The sequence below is a fragment of the Bison bison genome, unplaced genomic scaffold, assembly GCF_000754665.1.
Source record: "Bison bison bison isolate TAMUID 2011002044 unplaced genomic scaffold, Bison_UMD1.0 scf7180017864236, whole genome shotgun sequence".
In the NCBI taxonomy this organism is placed as follows: Eukaryota; Metazoa; Chordata; class Mammalia; order Artiodactyla; family Bovidae; genus Bison; species Bison bison.
The window spans coordinates 2,157,883-2,174,843 of NW_011494808.1; the positions used below are offsets into that span (position 1 = coordinate 2,157,883).

Here is a 16,961-nt window from a genome sequence, read left to right on the forward strand (position 1 = left end):
CCAGCGTGACCTGTGTCAGCAAGAAGGGGTTCTGAAGCGGGGATGGCTAGTAAGTTCCGCTGAGGGCTTTAATGTTTTTTAAAACATGTTATCAAATCTTTAAATCACGTGTTAAGATGTCCTAAAAATTGAATGTTTTAAACCTGCTGTGAAATTTCTCTTGTTGCTTGAGTTCCTCTTCTGTCCTGGTCTTAGGGGCAACAGTTTGTGGCCTCAGGGACAGTGAAGGTGGGTGGGACGAGGGCAGGCAGGGGACGAGTGTGCGGCCGTCCTGCTGGGCGAGGGGGTGGTGACACGGCTGTCCTGGAGCACGGCCCGTCCTGCCCCCTGTGCAGGGGGTGCTCGAGGAGCTCTGGGGCCCATGCCTAACGCTCGGGTCCCCTCCCCCCAAGGGAGACGTAGAGGTGACCCCAGGCAGGGGAGCCACAGGATAGCTTCTAGGACATGGGCCACAGTAAGTATATTCTGCACTTCAGTGTAGAAGTGTTTGTCTGACTCTGCAACCCCCATGGACGGTAGCCCACCAGGCTCCTCTGGCATGGGATTCTCCAGGCAAGAACACGAGTGGGTTGCCATGCCCTCCTCCAGGGCATCTTCCCGACTCCGGGATTGAACCTGGGTCTCCTGCATTGCAGGCAGATTCTTTACCATCTGAACCATCAGGGAAGCCCATTCTGCACTTTATATACACACAACTCAAGTCCCCTTCGGAGGTGAAACAGGAGACCTGGGCCTTGCCTCACCTGGGGTTCACCTCTGGCCTTTGTTCATTCTCCTCTCTTCCCTTCCCCCATCCTTGTTCATTCCACTCTGCGTTAGGGACGCCAGAGAAGATCCATCTGAGGATTTCTCCGTGAATCTACCTGCAGGGGATTCTGAGTCAAGTACATTACCTTGGGAGAAGGTGAGTCCTGCTGTGTGGCTTCTGTTAACTGCTGCCAGCGGTGGGGGCAGGGGGAGTGAGTGAGGTTGGCACGTGGAGTTACAGGGGCATCTGGGCAGTGCCAGGCAGGTGCTTGTACCACCTGTAGGCAGAGCCAGGCAGGACAGTGGACAGAGTGGACAGTGGACAGGCTCTGTCTCTTGAGAATAAGGGTGGAGGCCTGAACCTTCTAGAATGGAGGACCTGGTAATCCCAGAGTCCAGAGTTCTTAAGCTGCTCTTCACTGCACATGACCCTTTGCAGGCTGCAGACTCGGTGCAGAATGGCAGGCAGGGCCTGGGGTTGGGAGGCAAGCTGGTCCCTTTGCATCTGATGCCATCCAGAGCCCTGAGCCTAGGTGTTCTGTTCCCCCTGACCCCTCCCGCCCCCTTCTGGGGGGTCTGGGCAGACACTGCCCCTCCAGAGCTGAGGAGCGTCTCTGCAGGAGGGCCCCGGCGGGGAGGCCCAGCTCTTGGGGCGCCGGGTTGGGCGGCTGCAGCCCGGGCTCGGGAAGGGCTGCGAGCAGTCAGATTGATCCCCCAGCTGTGATCTGTCATTTCTGCGAGGCAGGCGCTGTTTTCTCTTGCTTCAGGAGCCCCTTCGACACCTGCTTTATTTTTCTTCCTGCGCTGACGTGACGGGAGACAGGTGTTAAACTACTTAATCACTTTAAAATTGTTTTAATTTTCTGTTTTTTATTGATCTCTCCAGCACCAATTAATCAGCTCACTGGACCAGGCAGTTAGTACATTAAAAATTGTCAGGGAGGCCGTGCATCTTGCAAAATGTCTAAAAAATATTCGGCTGGCAAATTTCGTTTTTCTTTGGCATGCAACAGTCCTCAGGCGGCAGAACTCCCACTCACGAGGGGCCTCTGCCTCTGGGGCTTGCGTCCGGGAGTATTCAGGGTACAGGGAGGCTTCTGGAAGGAGGTGACCTTTTCATCCCTGATATGCATCTTTCCTTCCACTTTTGTTCCCAGCATCCCACACAGCGTCAGGTCTCCTTCCCCCAAGAGCATTGGGAATTTCCAGGGAAGGGGCTCTTGCTCGAAACCTCTCTTCCTGACCGCCATGCGGGCAGGACCTCCCCATCTATAACTGCGCTTGGGACCGACCAGGCACCAGGCCCACACTCAGGTTTTCTCTCCCTGGGATGTCGGCACTTTTAACTTGTCCTGATGGTGCCAAAGCCAGCTCTCTGGGGCAGGGTCACTGCTAAACTTGGTAAACTCTGTCTGTTGGCAGGTGGCTGCATATCACACTGCCCTGTCCCTGGCACCCGGCGATGCGCCTGAAGTCCGTCCATGGAATGTTCTGGACAGCTCCACCCACGCAGTCACGCTGTCCTGTGTGGCAAGCCCTTGCCACTTGTCTTTTATTACTCCTCTTGAAAATGATTAATGGCTTGGCTGTACTTTCTTTTTTAATTTAAGTTTTGATTTTATTGAAGTGTAGTTGATTTACAAGGTTGTGTAACTTCAGGTATACAGCAGAGTGATTCAGTTACACAAATCCACACACACACACACATATATATATTCATTCTTTTTTAGATTCTTTTGTACTTTCTGAATTAAATAAAACATGGGCAGCATAACCAGGGGCTTCAACATCATTTCTTGGGGGTAGAAATTTGTTTTCTGGTTTTCCCATTGTTGCCATTGTTTTGCATTTTTGTTCCCGATCACTTTCCAAAGCAAGCCCCTTTTGTATTTTATTTGTGTGTGTGTGTGGCAAGTGAAGTCCCAAGCAGACTATCTGCATGGTATGAGCTGTCTGCTTCCTTCCGGGGGGCTCCATGCCCCCTCCCTCTCTCATCCATCAGGCCCTCTCCCTTCGCTGCCCACTGGCTGAGGGAAGCTCTGTGCATCTTCCCTCCCAGGCTACACCATTCACTCCGGGCCCCCAACTCTGGAACCAGGGCCGGCAGCCCCCAACTGAGCCGTGAGGCTGGGGCAGCAGACACGGTCGGCCCCTGCCTGTGGCCAGCGGGTTTATCTCCCCCCACCCCGCACCCAGCGCCACCCGCCCTTATTAATTGGTATACGATGGGGCTCGGGCATATAATCTCGTATTGATTTTCTCTCTGGACGCCACAGCTTTATTTGCTCACATCTGCCTCGTGTTTAACAGGCGCTTTGCTCTGGAAACGAGAGACCTTATCGGGCAGCTTGGTTTCTTTTCCTGGGGCACACAGGCACGCACACACCCTCATGCTCCAGTCGGCGGCCCAGCCTGGCCTCTCCCTGACCCTCCCTTGGTGAGGCATTCCTGGAGTGGGGGTGGGGAGGCGGGGGCGGGGGACAGTGACCCGGAAGGGCCTTCTCTGAGACCCTGTCTTTGCACTTGACCTCACGCGCTGGGTCTGACCCTGCCTGCTGCGAAAGTGCCTCTGGCTTTAGGGATCAGAGCTGGGTTCAAGCCCACCTGCTCTCCGCTTGACATTGGCGTTGTTCTGCACCGCAGTATCTTTTTTAATGAATGAAAGAATCTTATATTTTTAAGTTATTTGTTTTGGGGTGCTCTGGGTCTTTGTTTCTGTGTGCAGTCTTTTCTCTGGTTGCAGCGAGTGGGGGTGGGTACTCTCAAGTTGCGGTGCACGGGCTTCTCATCGCGGTGGGTTCTCTCGTTGCAGAACGCAGGCTCTAGGGCGCTCGGGCTCAGTAGCTGTGGTGCGTGGGCTTAAGTTGCCCCAAGGCATGTGGGATCTTCCCAGACCAGGGATCGAACCCGTGGCCCCTGCATGGGCCGGCAGAGTCCCAACCACTGGACCACCAGGGAAATCCTAATCTTACTGAAGTACAGTTGATTCACAACGCTGTATTAATGTCTGCTGTACAGCCTGCTGTATCTTCTTTGTCTCAGAAGACGACAGCATACCTGCTTTGTAGGACTCTTAGGAAATGAGTCCCAGGCACCATGCACAGCGCCAGGCACTTAGTAGGTGCTCAGTAAACAGTGGCCACAGTCAGTCCCCGCTGGTGTGAGAGATCACAGCCTTGTGTGCTGGGAAGAAAAGGAAAAAGATACCCCTGGCCGGCCACCGCGTCCCGTGGGGTGGGGAGCACACGTCCCCAGGCCCAGGGGCAGCGTCTGTGCCCCGAGGCACTTCTGTCTCCACCCCCATGTCTGAGCCCCACCTGCCTCTGGGGGTTTTGATTTTCTCGTCTGATTACCGTCCTGCCTCTGGGCTGGTCTGCTCTGGGGCTTTGGTAGCAAAGGGAAGGCGTAGAGGCCAGAGGTAAACACGAATTTCCTATTGACACAACATTAATTCTCCTGCTCAGACAGGTGAATGTGCTTCACTCACTTTACCAAGATTAATGGTGTGTGTTTGCCCCACTAAGAGAGGCCTAATGGGGGGTTCTGAACACGGGCCTTCTTGCGACTCTGCCGAAGAGGCTGGCAAGCTGCTCCACATGGGAAGGACCAGCCCCTCCGCCACTTCCAGCGTCATCCCTCCCCCTGGAAGGAGCAGGAGGAATTGGTTAAAGAATGTGTCCAGCCCCGGGGGGACTCTGACTGAGGGGGGAGGCCTTCTCCCCAGACCTGCACCGTGAGGTCTGGAGGTCAGCTCCCCACCCACCTCCTTGGCTGTCTCCTGAAGCTCTCTTCCCACCTGTGCAAACCGGGGTCCTCACCTCCGCTCGCACCCGAGGCTGTTGTCAAAGGTCACGTCTGTCTCTGGTGCATTGCTCTGAAGAGTGGCAGAGTATTAGAGTGGACAGGCCGGGCCATCTGAAGTGGGGCTTCTGGTAGAGAAGCATCAGGACCACCATGGGAACAAGGTGGGACCCTGGCAGCTTCTGTTTTGTTACTTTGCAGGTGCACTACAAAGCTTCCCTGGTAGCGCAGTGGTAAAGCATCTGCCTGTCAAGCAAGAGATGTGGGTTCCATCCCTGGGTTGGGAAGATCCCCTGGAGAAGGAAACGGCAATCCACTCCAGTATTCTGGCCTGGAATCCCATGGACAGAGGAGTCTGGTGAACTGCAATCCATAGGGTTGCAAAGAGTCGGACACAACTTAGCGACTGAACCAAAATAGTAGGTTCAGTGCAGCTCAAGCATGGCAAGAAGGGGCCCGCGGCTCCACTCTTTGCTGCCGAACAGCTCAAGACAGATAGAGGAGGCTGGGGGGTTGGGGAAGGAAATGGAGGAGGTTGCTACTCCAAATCCTGGACTGTCAGGGTCCCCTGATGGTGTCCTCAGCTTTGAGGGTGACAGACAGACCAGGCCATCTCCTCCAAGGCAGCCTGAGTCGGCAGAGCCCCGCAAGGAAGCCATGTCGCTCCCCACAATGAGGGCTGGGTGCTGCTCTCATCAGGAATTGACCAAGGCTTAGAGCTAATAAACACCTGGGAGAGGGAAAGTGAAAGCTGTGTCTGACTCTTTGCGACCCCATGGACTATACAGTCTACAGAATTCTCCAGGCCAGAATACTAGAGTGGGTAGCCTTTCCCTTCTCCAGGGGATCTCTCCAACCCAGGGATCAAACCCAGGTCTCCCGAATTGCAGGCGGATTCTTCACTAGCTGAGCCACGAGGGAAACCCCAAGAATACTGGAGTGGGTAGCCTATCCCTTCTCCAGCAGATCTTCCCAACCCAGGAATTGAACCAGGGTCTCCTGCATTGTAGGCGGAATCTTTACCAACTGAGCTATGAGGGAAGGACGTAACACCCGGGATGGGAGGTTTAATCCAGTTTAACCCAGTTCCTTTCTGTCACTAAGGATGGTCCATTATCCGGGGGCCAGAGCTGAGAGAAGAGAGTGGGGAGTAGAGAGGGAGCCTGGGAAATTCGAACCCAGGCCAGCTCCCCTTCGTCTGTCCCCTTGTCCACCACAGGCTCCGTAGCAGGGCCAGCCTGTAGGCAAACAGGAGGGTTAACAGAAGCATTTTCGTGCTCTATTAGTATTCTTTCAGCTATAAATTTTAGAAACCCAACTCATCCTGACTCAAGACACTAGAATGTGTCTTGTGTCCCGAGAAGGCTAGAGGGACACCAGGCCTGGCTGAAAAAAGTGCCACCGGTCCAATTCCACTCTCTCCCGCCTCTCAGGTGCCCCTGGGTTGGCCCCCTTCCGGGACAGGTGGATGGCCAGGCCACAAGCTGCTGCAGGTAGAGCGGGAAGCCGGCGCTCCCAGAACAACCCAGTCCTTCGCTCATTGGCTGTGACCGAGCCGCAGGCCCATCCCTGGACCGACTGGTCACATGACCAAGGAGGTGGCTTTCACTGATTGGCTCAGGGCCACATCACTCATCCGCACCTGGATGGGGGTGAGCCCGCCCACCCAAACAGCATCAATCAAACGTGGCAGGAGGGTTGTTCTCGGTGGAAAGTCAGGGTGGCCTTATCAGAGGCCACAGGGATCCGTGCCGGGTGAGCCCAAACCACAGAAGCGCGTTCCTCCTCACAGGAAGGATGCTGCCATTCACTGGGCAGGGCGCGGAAGTCTACAGTGTCGCTGCAGCTGGGCCTTGGAGACCCCTGCCCTGGCCTGTTTCCTCCGTGGTCCTCCAATGGGCGCTGGAAATGCGAGGCCGACACTGCTTCCTCACCCAGAACCTAGCGGTGGCGAGTGAGCAGTTTCCTCAATTCAAGCAGGGTCTCTCGCAAGAATCCTAGGGGGTTTGAGTGTATCGGACGTTCCCACAGAATCACAGCCACAAGGCTGATGCCGGTGACGGCGGAAAACCGGAAGGGTCCTGCCATCTCTCTGTCTTTCCTGGGGATGAGCATCTTTTCCACTTATACCCTGGCTGCCTTGTGTGACTGTGCGATTCTCTGTCCCCTGGGCAGGAAGGGAAGGCTGCGGAACTCTTCGCAGGTCACCGAATAACTCGGCGAGAGCCGAAACTTGTGGATGTAAGTCAAACTGGCTGTTGAAGATCACCATTTGTGAGGGGCTTCCCTGGTGGTCCACTGGTTAAGACTCCACCCTCCCATCCCCACCAGGTTCCATCCTGGTGGTTCCATCCCTGGTGGGGGAGCTAAGACCCCACATACCTCAACTACAGAAGCCCTTGCCCTGCAAAGAAGAGTCCCATGGCAGCAAAGACCCAGCACAGCCAAAATCAATTGAGAGCTTGATAGATTAGAATGCGTTTGTTAAGATCACCATTTGCCAAATTTGTCCATTCCCAAGTCCTGGGGCACTTGGTAACCAGGCACATTCCAGGACCACACCCACCTGAGGGGGAATATCCCAGAAGGGCCCTACAAATCTGTATCTCTGGCAAGTCCTGTGGTCACACAAGCTTGGGAAACTGTCGAAATGAACATCTTCTCTGGCTGTGGTGTGTCTGCTCCACCCAGGAACACTGGACGTCAATTATACAACAGCAGAAACCATACCGAGGAAAACGGTGTACGGGGTAGTCGTGTACTGCAAAGCACTTGATAGTGAGCCTTTGATGAGGGGACCTCACCGAGCCCTCTCACGTCCTCTGTAGCTTTCGGGTCCTCATACACCTGCAAGTTGACACAGCCCTGGCTTTCCAGGGTGGCTCAAAACAGTAAAGAATCTGCCTGCAATGTGGAAAACCTGGGTTCAATCCCTGGGTCGGAAAGATCCCCTGGAGAAGGGAATGGCTACCCACTCCAGTATTCTTGCCTGGAGAATCCTCGTGGATAGAGGACCCTGGTGGGCTACAGTCCATGGAGTTGCAAAGACGAGTGAGCGACTTTCATTTTCACTTTCACATACCTGCGAGTTGACACAGCCCTGGCCTTAGAGTGGAAGTCAACGAATTTTGACCTTGGGTAGGTAGATCCACAGCATTTGAAGCCACGTATTAATAAAACAGGAGAAGGGAATGGCAACCCACTCCAGTACTCTTCCCTGGAAAATCCCATGGGCTACAGTCCACGGGGTTGCAAAGAGTTGGACATGACTGAGCCACTGAACAATAACAACCACAACAACAGCTGATTCACTTTGCTGTATGGCAGAAATTAACACACATAGGAAAGTAGAGATATTCTTAATAAAAGTAATAATAAATGTTGTTCAGTTGCCAAGTCATGCCCAACTCTTCGTGACCCCATGGACTGCAGTACGCCAGGTTTCATAAATAAATACATAATTTGTTATTTAAATAATAAAAGGAGGAAAAAGGAGAAAGGGCATTTCAGAAGTATAGGCCCCCATGGGCATTTGGCGATACAGAACTCAGCTTAGGTCAGTGCATCTTTTTGTGTCTAAGTTTTTCTGTTTGGTCTTGGTTTTGGTCGCACTGCGTCTTTGTTGCATTGCACCCGCTTTCTCTCTGTTGCAGAGCATGGGCTCCAGAGCACACGGGCTTGGTAGGTGCAGCCTGTGGGCCTCTCGAGTTGCGCAGGTTGACTTGCCCGTGGGATCTTAGTTCCCCAGCCAGTGATGGAACCTGCATCCCCTGCCTTGGAAGGTGGCTTCTCAACCGCCGCACCACTGGGGCAGTCCCCTAACAGTTTTTTTGTTGAGCTCCTAACTTGGGCCACACAGTGTGCTCTGCGAAAGGAAGGGCTGTCTACCCCCACTTACGTGGTCATACCCACCCTCCATCTTCTCACACTGCCATCGTGTTCCTACAAACCATCTGGATATCTTGTTAAAAATGCAGACGTGGATTTGGGAGGGTTGAGATGGGGCCTGAGAGCCTGCCTTCCTGACAAGGTCCCAGGTGAGGCCGCTGCTGTTGGAGTGTGGACCATGTCCAGGGTATCCAGGCTTCAGAGCAGGATGGATCAGGCAGGGGATGGAGCCCACGGGGTCCAGGGCTGGAGATATGCTGGGAAAGGGGGGGATCACTCACTGGACGAGGTCTCCCCTGCCTAAGGACCAGTTAAAGTTCCTATAAAAGGCACAATTCTGTCCCAGAGAAACATATGTGCAAGACGAATTCAGCCCTTGGCATCTGGCTTGGCACCCTGTCCCAGAGTCCAGAACCACAGGCTTTTATTAATAGCAGGTAAACAGATCTGGTCACACACCAAGTCTTCCATAACCTCTATACATAGTGACTGACTGGCTGGTGCTTGCATACTTTCAGGAGTGGGTATCTGTGACTTTGAATCTGCCTGTCCCGCTGTACAGAAGACCCATTTAGGATGGACTCTGCCACTTCCTGAGCTTTGCAGGTGGTGCTAGTGGTAAAGAACCCCCTGCCAATGCAGGAGATGTAAGAGACACAGGTTTGATCCCTGGGTCGGGAAGATCCCCTGCAGGAGGGCAGGGCAACCCACTCCAGTATTCTTCCCTGGAGAATCCCATGGACAGAGGAGCCTGGCAGACTACAGTCCATGGGGTGGCACAGAGTTGGATATGACTGAAGCGACTCAGCATGCATGTACTACCACTTCCTGGCGGTCTGAATTTGAGGAGGAAGGAGAGGGCGTGAGCACACTGATATGGGCATGCCCACTGCGTTTTATGCCTTGTAGGGGATTTCAGTGCGTCTTCGGCTGGGTCTTGCTGACACCCATGTCAGCTTCACTTTACAGACTGGACTTCAAGAGGTTGCCTAACTGGGTCACAGTGACCCAGAGACTACTTGGTGACGTGGCGATGCAAACTGGGGACTGTCGGGGTCCACACCCCTCTCGAAAAAACACAGCAGATGCTGCTGGGTGTCTGTACAGGTCAGGCACGCCTGCGCGTTCTGATCTTGAAGCCCCTGCAAGCTGTGTATAATTAGTCCCATCTTATGGATGAGTAGACTGAGGCTCAGAGGTTGTCATTCATCCAAGGACACAGAGAGTGGTGGTGCCAGCATTTGAGCCCAGCGCTAATGGAACACAGTTCCCTCTGCCACACTCAGGAAAGACTCAGGCTGGCTGATGTCTGGAGCAGGAAGAGGGGTTGCCAGTGGTGTGATTTTAGTTCCCAGTCTTCTCATTGATTGTCACCATTGGGATATGGCCACTCAGAACCTGCTAAGATGCTGCCATCCTTACCTTCACCCTCGCCCTGCTTGGGACAGGCAGGGCTGGGGTCTTTCTGCACTGGAAGCCACAGACAGGAGGGCTGTGGATGGGGCAGAGTCTTGCCTGCTTGCAGGAGCCTAGCCTGGGCTGCTGGCAGGGCAGGACACTGTCACTCCTGGGAGCCCAGGCTGAATTGCTTTCTCTTTGCTCATCCCTGAAAAGCTTGTCATGTGGTCAAATTGCAAGAAGCATGAATATTCTAAAAGTTGTATTGTTTCTTTGACTCAGCATATACAGGAAGGCCCTTTGTGACCAGGAATACAAAGGGGAAGTGAGGGGGAGTCTATGGCTTATGATGTCTTTATGATGGATGAAGCAAAACAGTCCTGAGTTCCCCCCAGCTACACGCCACACACGCATGCGCTCACATGTGCACACTTACGCCTCTGCAGAGGACAAAACTTGTCCCAGATTACCCTCAGCCATCTAGGCTATTCATTCCTGGCCCTTCTCCTCCTTCAGACTCCGAGTCTGGTCCCTGGACGAGGCCTGAGCTGTGCTTCTCCGTTGCTTGGCACCTGTGTTCGGGAGCAGGGGTGTGGTAGGGGGATATCAGAAAGGCTGGGCTCCTTGGTCCTAAGGTTCCAGTGACAGGGGCCCCAAGAATTTGGACACTGGAGGAGATTTTGTTTAGTTTAGCAAATGTTTCCCCAGCGGAAAAAAACTTTCCCTGGGTTTGATTTAATACCAACCCCAAACAGTGTGGACTTCCCTGGTGGCTCAGAGGGTAAAGCATCTGCCTACATTGTGGGAGACCCGGGTTCATATCCCTAGGTCAGGAAGATCTCCTGGAGAAGGAAATGGCAACCCAGTCCAGTATTCTGGCCTGGAAAATTCCATGGATGGAGGAGCCTGGTAGGCTACAGTCCATGGGGTTGCAGAGTCGGACATGACTGAGCAACTTCACCAAACAGCGTGAATCAGACACGCAAGAATTACAGTTGTAATGGAGTATTAGGATGGTAATATACTTACAAAGAGAGCAAGAGCCTGCTTTCTTGTCCCTGACTGCTTCCTCCATACCTGCCTCATGATTTTGCACCTGTTGAGAGGGGCTTCCCCACTGACTCAACAAGAGACAAAGTTTTGATCCCTGGGTTAGGAAGATCCCCTGGAGTAGGGCATGGCAACCCACTCCAGTTTTCTTGCCCAAAGAATCCCATGGACTAAGGAGCCTGGCGATTAACAGTCCATAGGGTTGTAAAGAGTCAGACATAACTGAATTGACTTAGCATATACGCCTACACACATATGTGGCGAGTCTCCTTCAGGCGACTCCTCTTCCCAAACTCTCTGCAAAGTGCTCAGGAAATCCTGGGCCCCTACCTGGCCTCCAGAGCTTTTTTCTCTGTGGCTGTGCCCAGAGGGTCCTCAAGTCCTCCCAGTGGCCCCGCCTGCAGCAGCTCAGCCTCCTGTGTTAGCTTGTGGCCAGGAGCACACAAAGGGGGTGTTTGCTTATTTCCTTCCCACTTTTCAAGGAGAGAGACAGCATGACCTCATCACGGAGTGAGAGTTACACCTCAAAAGCATCCGAATCTTTTCGTCACCTTCCCCCATCCTCTGGGTCCGCTAGGGTTATGGTGAAGGGTTGGTGCCTCCGTTTCTGAGAGGCCCCAGAGCTGGGGTCTCCCTCCTGCTCCAGACTGACTCTACCAGCCCGATTCTCCCACCCTGGGGGCTCGAGGGATCAGAGAAGGACTTGCTGGGACAGCAGAGGAGGGCAGGCTGCTTATAGCTTGGAGGCCTTGCTGCTGTTGGCACAGGTGGTTACAGCTGGAAGGTGCTGAAAGCACGTCTCCTCTCACCTCTGCTTTTGCAGGAGGTTTTGCAAGAGGCTGTGAGCGGCATCAGCTCAGGTGGCCCCGCCCACTTCCGGGACTTGGTCTGGGGACTTCCTGGGTGTCTGTTTTCCCATCCCAGGTTTCTGGTGGGGTCATGGGAGACAGTTGGGGCCTTCCACATGGGAGGAGTTGTTGGTGTTCAGTGGGGTCCGTGCTTCTCTGCTCTAGGATCTTTTCCTTAAGGTACCTCATTCCCCACAGATAGGTTCCCCCAGGAGGAAATTCCTGGGGGAACTCCTGGGAGGACTCTTGGGGGTCAGGGACCCCGCTAAACGCCCTTGGGTTTCTCTCTCACCATGTTGTCTGGCCTATACTAGCTAGACTTCAAATTGCCCAATGCCCTGCAGATTCCCTGACTCTGTAAGCAGAGATGCTGTCATCCGGAGGGACCCCCCACCCCCACCCCAGCCAGCACATCTGGGACCCCCACAGCCAGTTTCACGGAAACACATGAGTCTTGGGGAGGGTTCTGGGACTTTTATTTTTACTTTTTATATTTTAAAAGCCAGGGAAGATGGGCCAACTCTTCGTCCCTTTTGCGGCTGCATGCCTCTAAGGCCACCCCTCCCCCTCCCAAAGCCCCAGCCCCTCCCACCTGGTGGGCAGCGGCCCCCTCTGCAGCGCCCGTTCCAAGACCCTGCCGCAGGGCATCCCAGGAAAGTGAGGGTCGTGGGTTCCATGCAAGCCCCGGGTGCCGTCCTCTCCTCTCCTGTGGGGGTACCCCACCGGAGGAGAAGGGGTTCCGAGGTCCCTTCCGGCCCCAAGTGTTCCCCCAAGAAGGATGCTCCTCTCTCTCCAGGGGTCCCGTCCTTGCTCTGGCCCCGAGGGCCGCCCGGTGGGAGGCTCCAAGACGCAGCATTGCTGCCAGGCGTCTCTCCTGTTTTCTCTGCTTCTGTCCACAACCTTCCTCTTTCCCAGCCCGTGGGGCTTCTAATCTCCTCCTGTCCTGGGTAGAGGTCGGTGGGGGGGGGGGGGATGCCCTCTGAGGGCAAGGTGGAGAAAGGATGGCAGGAGGACAGCTCCCTCCAGGGGTGTGATCCTTAAGTTGGGGTGTGGGGGTGTTCCTTCTTGGCTAGAACCCATTTCCCCGCCCCTGGTGGGGGAAGGGGGGTCCTCCAGCCTGGGTTCAGCATTTAGCTGTTGCCTCTAAGGTGGGATGCTTCTTGTGCCAGGGTCTGGGGAGAGGCCCTGGACTTGCCCGCTCCTCTAATCAGCCTAGAGGGAGACCCCTGAGTGAGCCAGGGAGGGAAGGCACGCCCTCTCCACCCCAGCTACCACGGTGGCGTGTCTGGGACCCCGCAGGCAGTGTGCTGGCTGCAGAGCTTGATCATTCTCATCCACCTGTACTCGTAGAGTCTGCAGAGCTGGCGAGGCCAGGCCTGTGCCCACAGAGGCCAAGAGGGCGGAGGGGCCAGGCTCGCGTCTCCCTCTTGGCTCCCTCCCTGCGCCCCCCACCTGGAGGAGGGCAGGGAAACCCACTCCAGTATTCTTGCCTGGAGAATCCCATGGACGGAGAAGGCTGGTGGGCTACAGTCCATGGGGTGGCCAAGAGTCGGACACGACTGAGCAGCCCACACTAAGCACGCACCCCCCGGGAGGCTGGCCTTTCCTCCCCCTCCTTCTTCCTCGCCGTCTCCAGCTCCTCTCCCTCCTCCTCCTCCCCCTCCCCGACCCTCCGCCTCCTCCTCCCTCGCCCCCCCGCACGCCCCCGTTACGCCCGCCGCGGGGACCGCCGGGGACCCCGGACGGCGGCGGGAGGGCGAGGTCAGACGCCGTGGGCACCCAGGCCGAGCACCGAGAAGGCGGCGCGATGCTTGCGCAGCAGCAGCCGGATCTTCTCGTCGTCCGAGTCGGGGTCCAGGGGCTTGTTGTACTCGTCGTCCTCGGTCTCCGAGGCCGCGCGCTCCCCGCCCGCGCCCGCGCTGCCCGGGGCCCGGGGCGTGGACGAAGAGGGCTCCAGGGCGCTCTTCTTCCGCCACTTGGTCCTCCGGTTCTGGAACCACACCTGGGACGACAGGGGCTCTGAGGCCGGCGCGCGCACGCCCCTCTGGGGCCGGCGGCTCCCCGCGGCGGCAAGCACTCTGCATCCTGGACTAGGTTCAGCAATGGACCAGGTTGGTTTGTTTTGTTTTGTTTTTTGGAAGAGGGCAATAAAATAAAAGCTGAGTGCAGCAGCTTTTTCGGCTTCCCTGTAACCCTTCCGTGTGGTATACATCTTCTCCTTTGCCATCTGGGTATTGGGGTGGAAGGGGCTGAAAGGCTTTTAACCTCCTAGACGTGCAGTGAACTTAATGAATAATTTCTCCAACAATAAAACTAACATATGCTTACTGCTGGGGATAGAACCCTGCAGAAAGGACCCAAAGAAACAGAGCCATGTGGAGAGGGCGCTTCCTCTCCAGCCAAGTTAGTATTGGGCAGAGAAGGCTGCGGAGGGAGGGGGTATGGGGGCACGGAGGACGGGGGATGAGGGTGGTTTGGGGGCCCTGGGGGAGCCCGGACCAGGTCCCCAGCTGCCCCTGTACCTCCCACTCCACTCAATCCCATCACCTTGTCACAGATCCAGGCAGTTCCAGCACAGCTCAGAGCTAGCGGGAGATGGTGCCCCGACCCGAAGCCCCTCAGGGCACAGTGAGCCTCAGAGTTGCCAGGGTTGCCCCAGGAGCCCGCATACCCACTTTCAAGTGGGAGGTGTGCAGTGGGAGGGGTACCCCCGCTGAGCCTTGCCTCCACCTGGGCAGTGAGGTTCATGGGCAGTTGTGGGGAGGAGTTATATTCACTTTCAAGTTCTTTAAATTTATTTTATATTGGTGGTGAACCAAGGCCAAGGCTGCCTAACGGAACAAGCCTGAAGTGAGTGCTAATCTGGCCCAGAGGCTGCCATCAGCTCTTGAAGTTTCAAGCCTTGGCCCTGCAGGGGCTGGGGAAGGCATGGGGTTGGAGCCCTGTAATCCAGGTTTGACTCCCAGCACTTACTAGCCAGTTACCTTGGGCAAAAAACTTGGCTGAGTTGGTGGGTGGCTCAGACAGTAAAGAATCTGCCTGTTGTCAACCACGTATCCTTCAATTAAAAAGTAAATACATTAAAAAAAAAAAAAAATCTGCCCGCAATGCAGGAGACCTTGGTTTAATCCCTGGGTTGGAAAGATCCCCTGGAGAAGGGAATGGCAACCCACTCCAGTATTCTTGCCTGGAGAATCCCGTGAACAGAGGTTATAATCCATGGGGTTGCAAAGAGTTGGACTAGACTGAACCATTAACATGTTCACTTTTCACTTTCAAGTTGGGTAATAAGACCCCACCATTGCGCTCCTGCACTGCGCACACACACAAAGTTGCTGTGAGGTTTAAATGGGCAGTTACACATCCGGCTCTCAGAAGAGGGTGCCATGGACGACAGCCATCGGGGTGATGGTCACTGTTGCCGTCTCCAGGGTTGGGCGGGCAGGCAGTGCCCACACACCTGGACAGACTTCCACTGAGCTGTAGTTGCCACGAGCGTGGGGCTGCCTCCCTGCCAGGCAGTGGCGCCCCATCCCGGTGGGCTCCTCACTGCCACACAGACAGCCTCTTCACCCGCCCGGACTCACCTTGACCTGCGACTCAGTCATCCCCAGCGAGTACGCCAGCCGCGCCCTCTCGGGGCCAGCCAAGTACTTGGTCTGCTCGAAGGTCTTCTCCAGGGCGAAGATCTGGTGGCCCGTGAAGGTGGGCCGGGTGTGCTTTTTCTTGTGGATGCTGTCGCCCAGGGGGTCCGGAGCTGGGGGGAGGAAGGAAGTGTGCCCTTACTGCGTTGAGTGTGAGGGAGTCCCAGCCCTGCCCTGCCCTGCCTGCCCCACAGGGTGAGCACCCCTACATAGAAGCTGCTGAGGTTGCGGGGTCATTGGGGCCCCTCTCACCTGAGCAGCCTGCCTCTGCCTTGTCTAGGTGGGCAGGGACCGCAAGGGCACCTGCCCCCAAGCTGTAGCTAACTGCGGCCAGAGGGTGCTTAGAACTGTGTCTCCCTGTGGAACATCCTTGCTACTCAGTGATGCCGCCCCACTAAGGGGCAGGAGAAGCCTCCTATGGGTCTCTGGGATGTCCCTTCAGGTCACCGAGAAACAGATTTGATGCCTCTACCAATGATCAGGACCCCGGGGGCCTGGGAACTCCTCCACTTTCTTGCTCTTGAAAGAGCAAACCATTTTCCAGGTTTCTGGGAAAACCAGAGCCTTAAGCTCCAAGTGACTGCCTGCTCCCCAGGCCTGGGAGCCACGAGGCTTCCACCCCACCGGAGAGTCTGGAGGCGAGGGCTCAAGAACTGGGTCCTGTGTCATACAGGACTGGAGAGCTTCCCGCCAGCTCTCTGTTTAACGTGTGACAATATATATGCTTCAGTGATACTGTCTCAGACACAGGGCGTTCTGCTCCGTGACTACCTAGAGGGGTGGGATGGGGTGTGGAGGTGGGAGAGGGAGGCTTAAGGGGGGAGATTTTATATATATATATATATACACATATATACACACACACACACACACACATACTTATGGCTGATTCACATTGTTGTACGGCAGAAACCAACACAACAGTGTAAGGCAGTTACCCTCCAATTAAAAATAAATTTTTTAAAATACCCAAACAAGCGTGGGAGGCAGGGGGGAGAAGTGACCCCTGCCCATCCAGGGCAGCCTCTCAGGAGCTTGGTGTGGGGAGGGCAGGGGAGGAGAGTGTGGATGAGCCCCGGGGAAGCAGAAGGTTCATATGCTGGGCCTCGTTCAGCATCGTCTGACCCCCACATCCCACGTCCTCGGGTCACAGGTGAGGAAACCGAGGCAGAGACAGGAGAGGAGACCCCTGGAGAGACTGTCACTTTGGTCCCCTCCCCTTGAGTGAATCCAGCCCCTGACTCTCAGATGCTTTGCTGTGTGTGTGTGCTTTCGGGGTTGAAGGGCAGGGTGCAGAGAGGGGGCTGTGTGTGCAAAGGGGGACATGGAGGGGAGGGTAAAGCACCCCCAAACCAGCTGTAAGATAGGCCCCCTGTGGGCCTCATTGTGTTTCAGGCCACACAGGTGGGAGGCAGGCGTGCTCCAGGCTTTCCTGGGCCGCCCCAAGCCCCCGCTGCAGTGCAGGCCCTCCGAAGGGGGACAGAAGTGGACGCCCCCTCTGCCTCTGCCTAATGCGGCCCGGGGGTGGTTCCGACAGCCACGGTCACCCCCCTGTGCCTCCCGGGGGAGGTCTCCCTGCCTCTGC

General features: G+C 55.6%; 1 protein-coding gene across 1 annotated transcript in view; it reads right to left on the bottom strand.

The window, feature by feature from the left end:
• Positions 1-13,494: 13,494 nt before the first annotated feature.
• The window catches only part of NKX6-3 (NK6 homeobox 3), a 4,680-nt gene continuing 1,213 nt past the window's right edge, over positions 13,495-16,961 (bottom strand). Inside the window, exons 2-3 of the mRNA XM_010846441.1 lie at positions 15,320-15,489; positions 13,495-13,734 (exon numbers count right to left, since the gene is read on the bottom strand). Of these exons, the coding sequence (XP_010844743.1) occupies positions 13,495-13,734; positions 15,320-15,489 (410 nt within the window). The remainder of the gene's footprint in view (positions 13,735-15,319; positions 15,490-16,961) is intronic.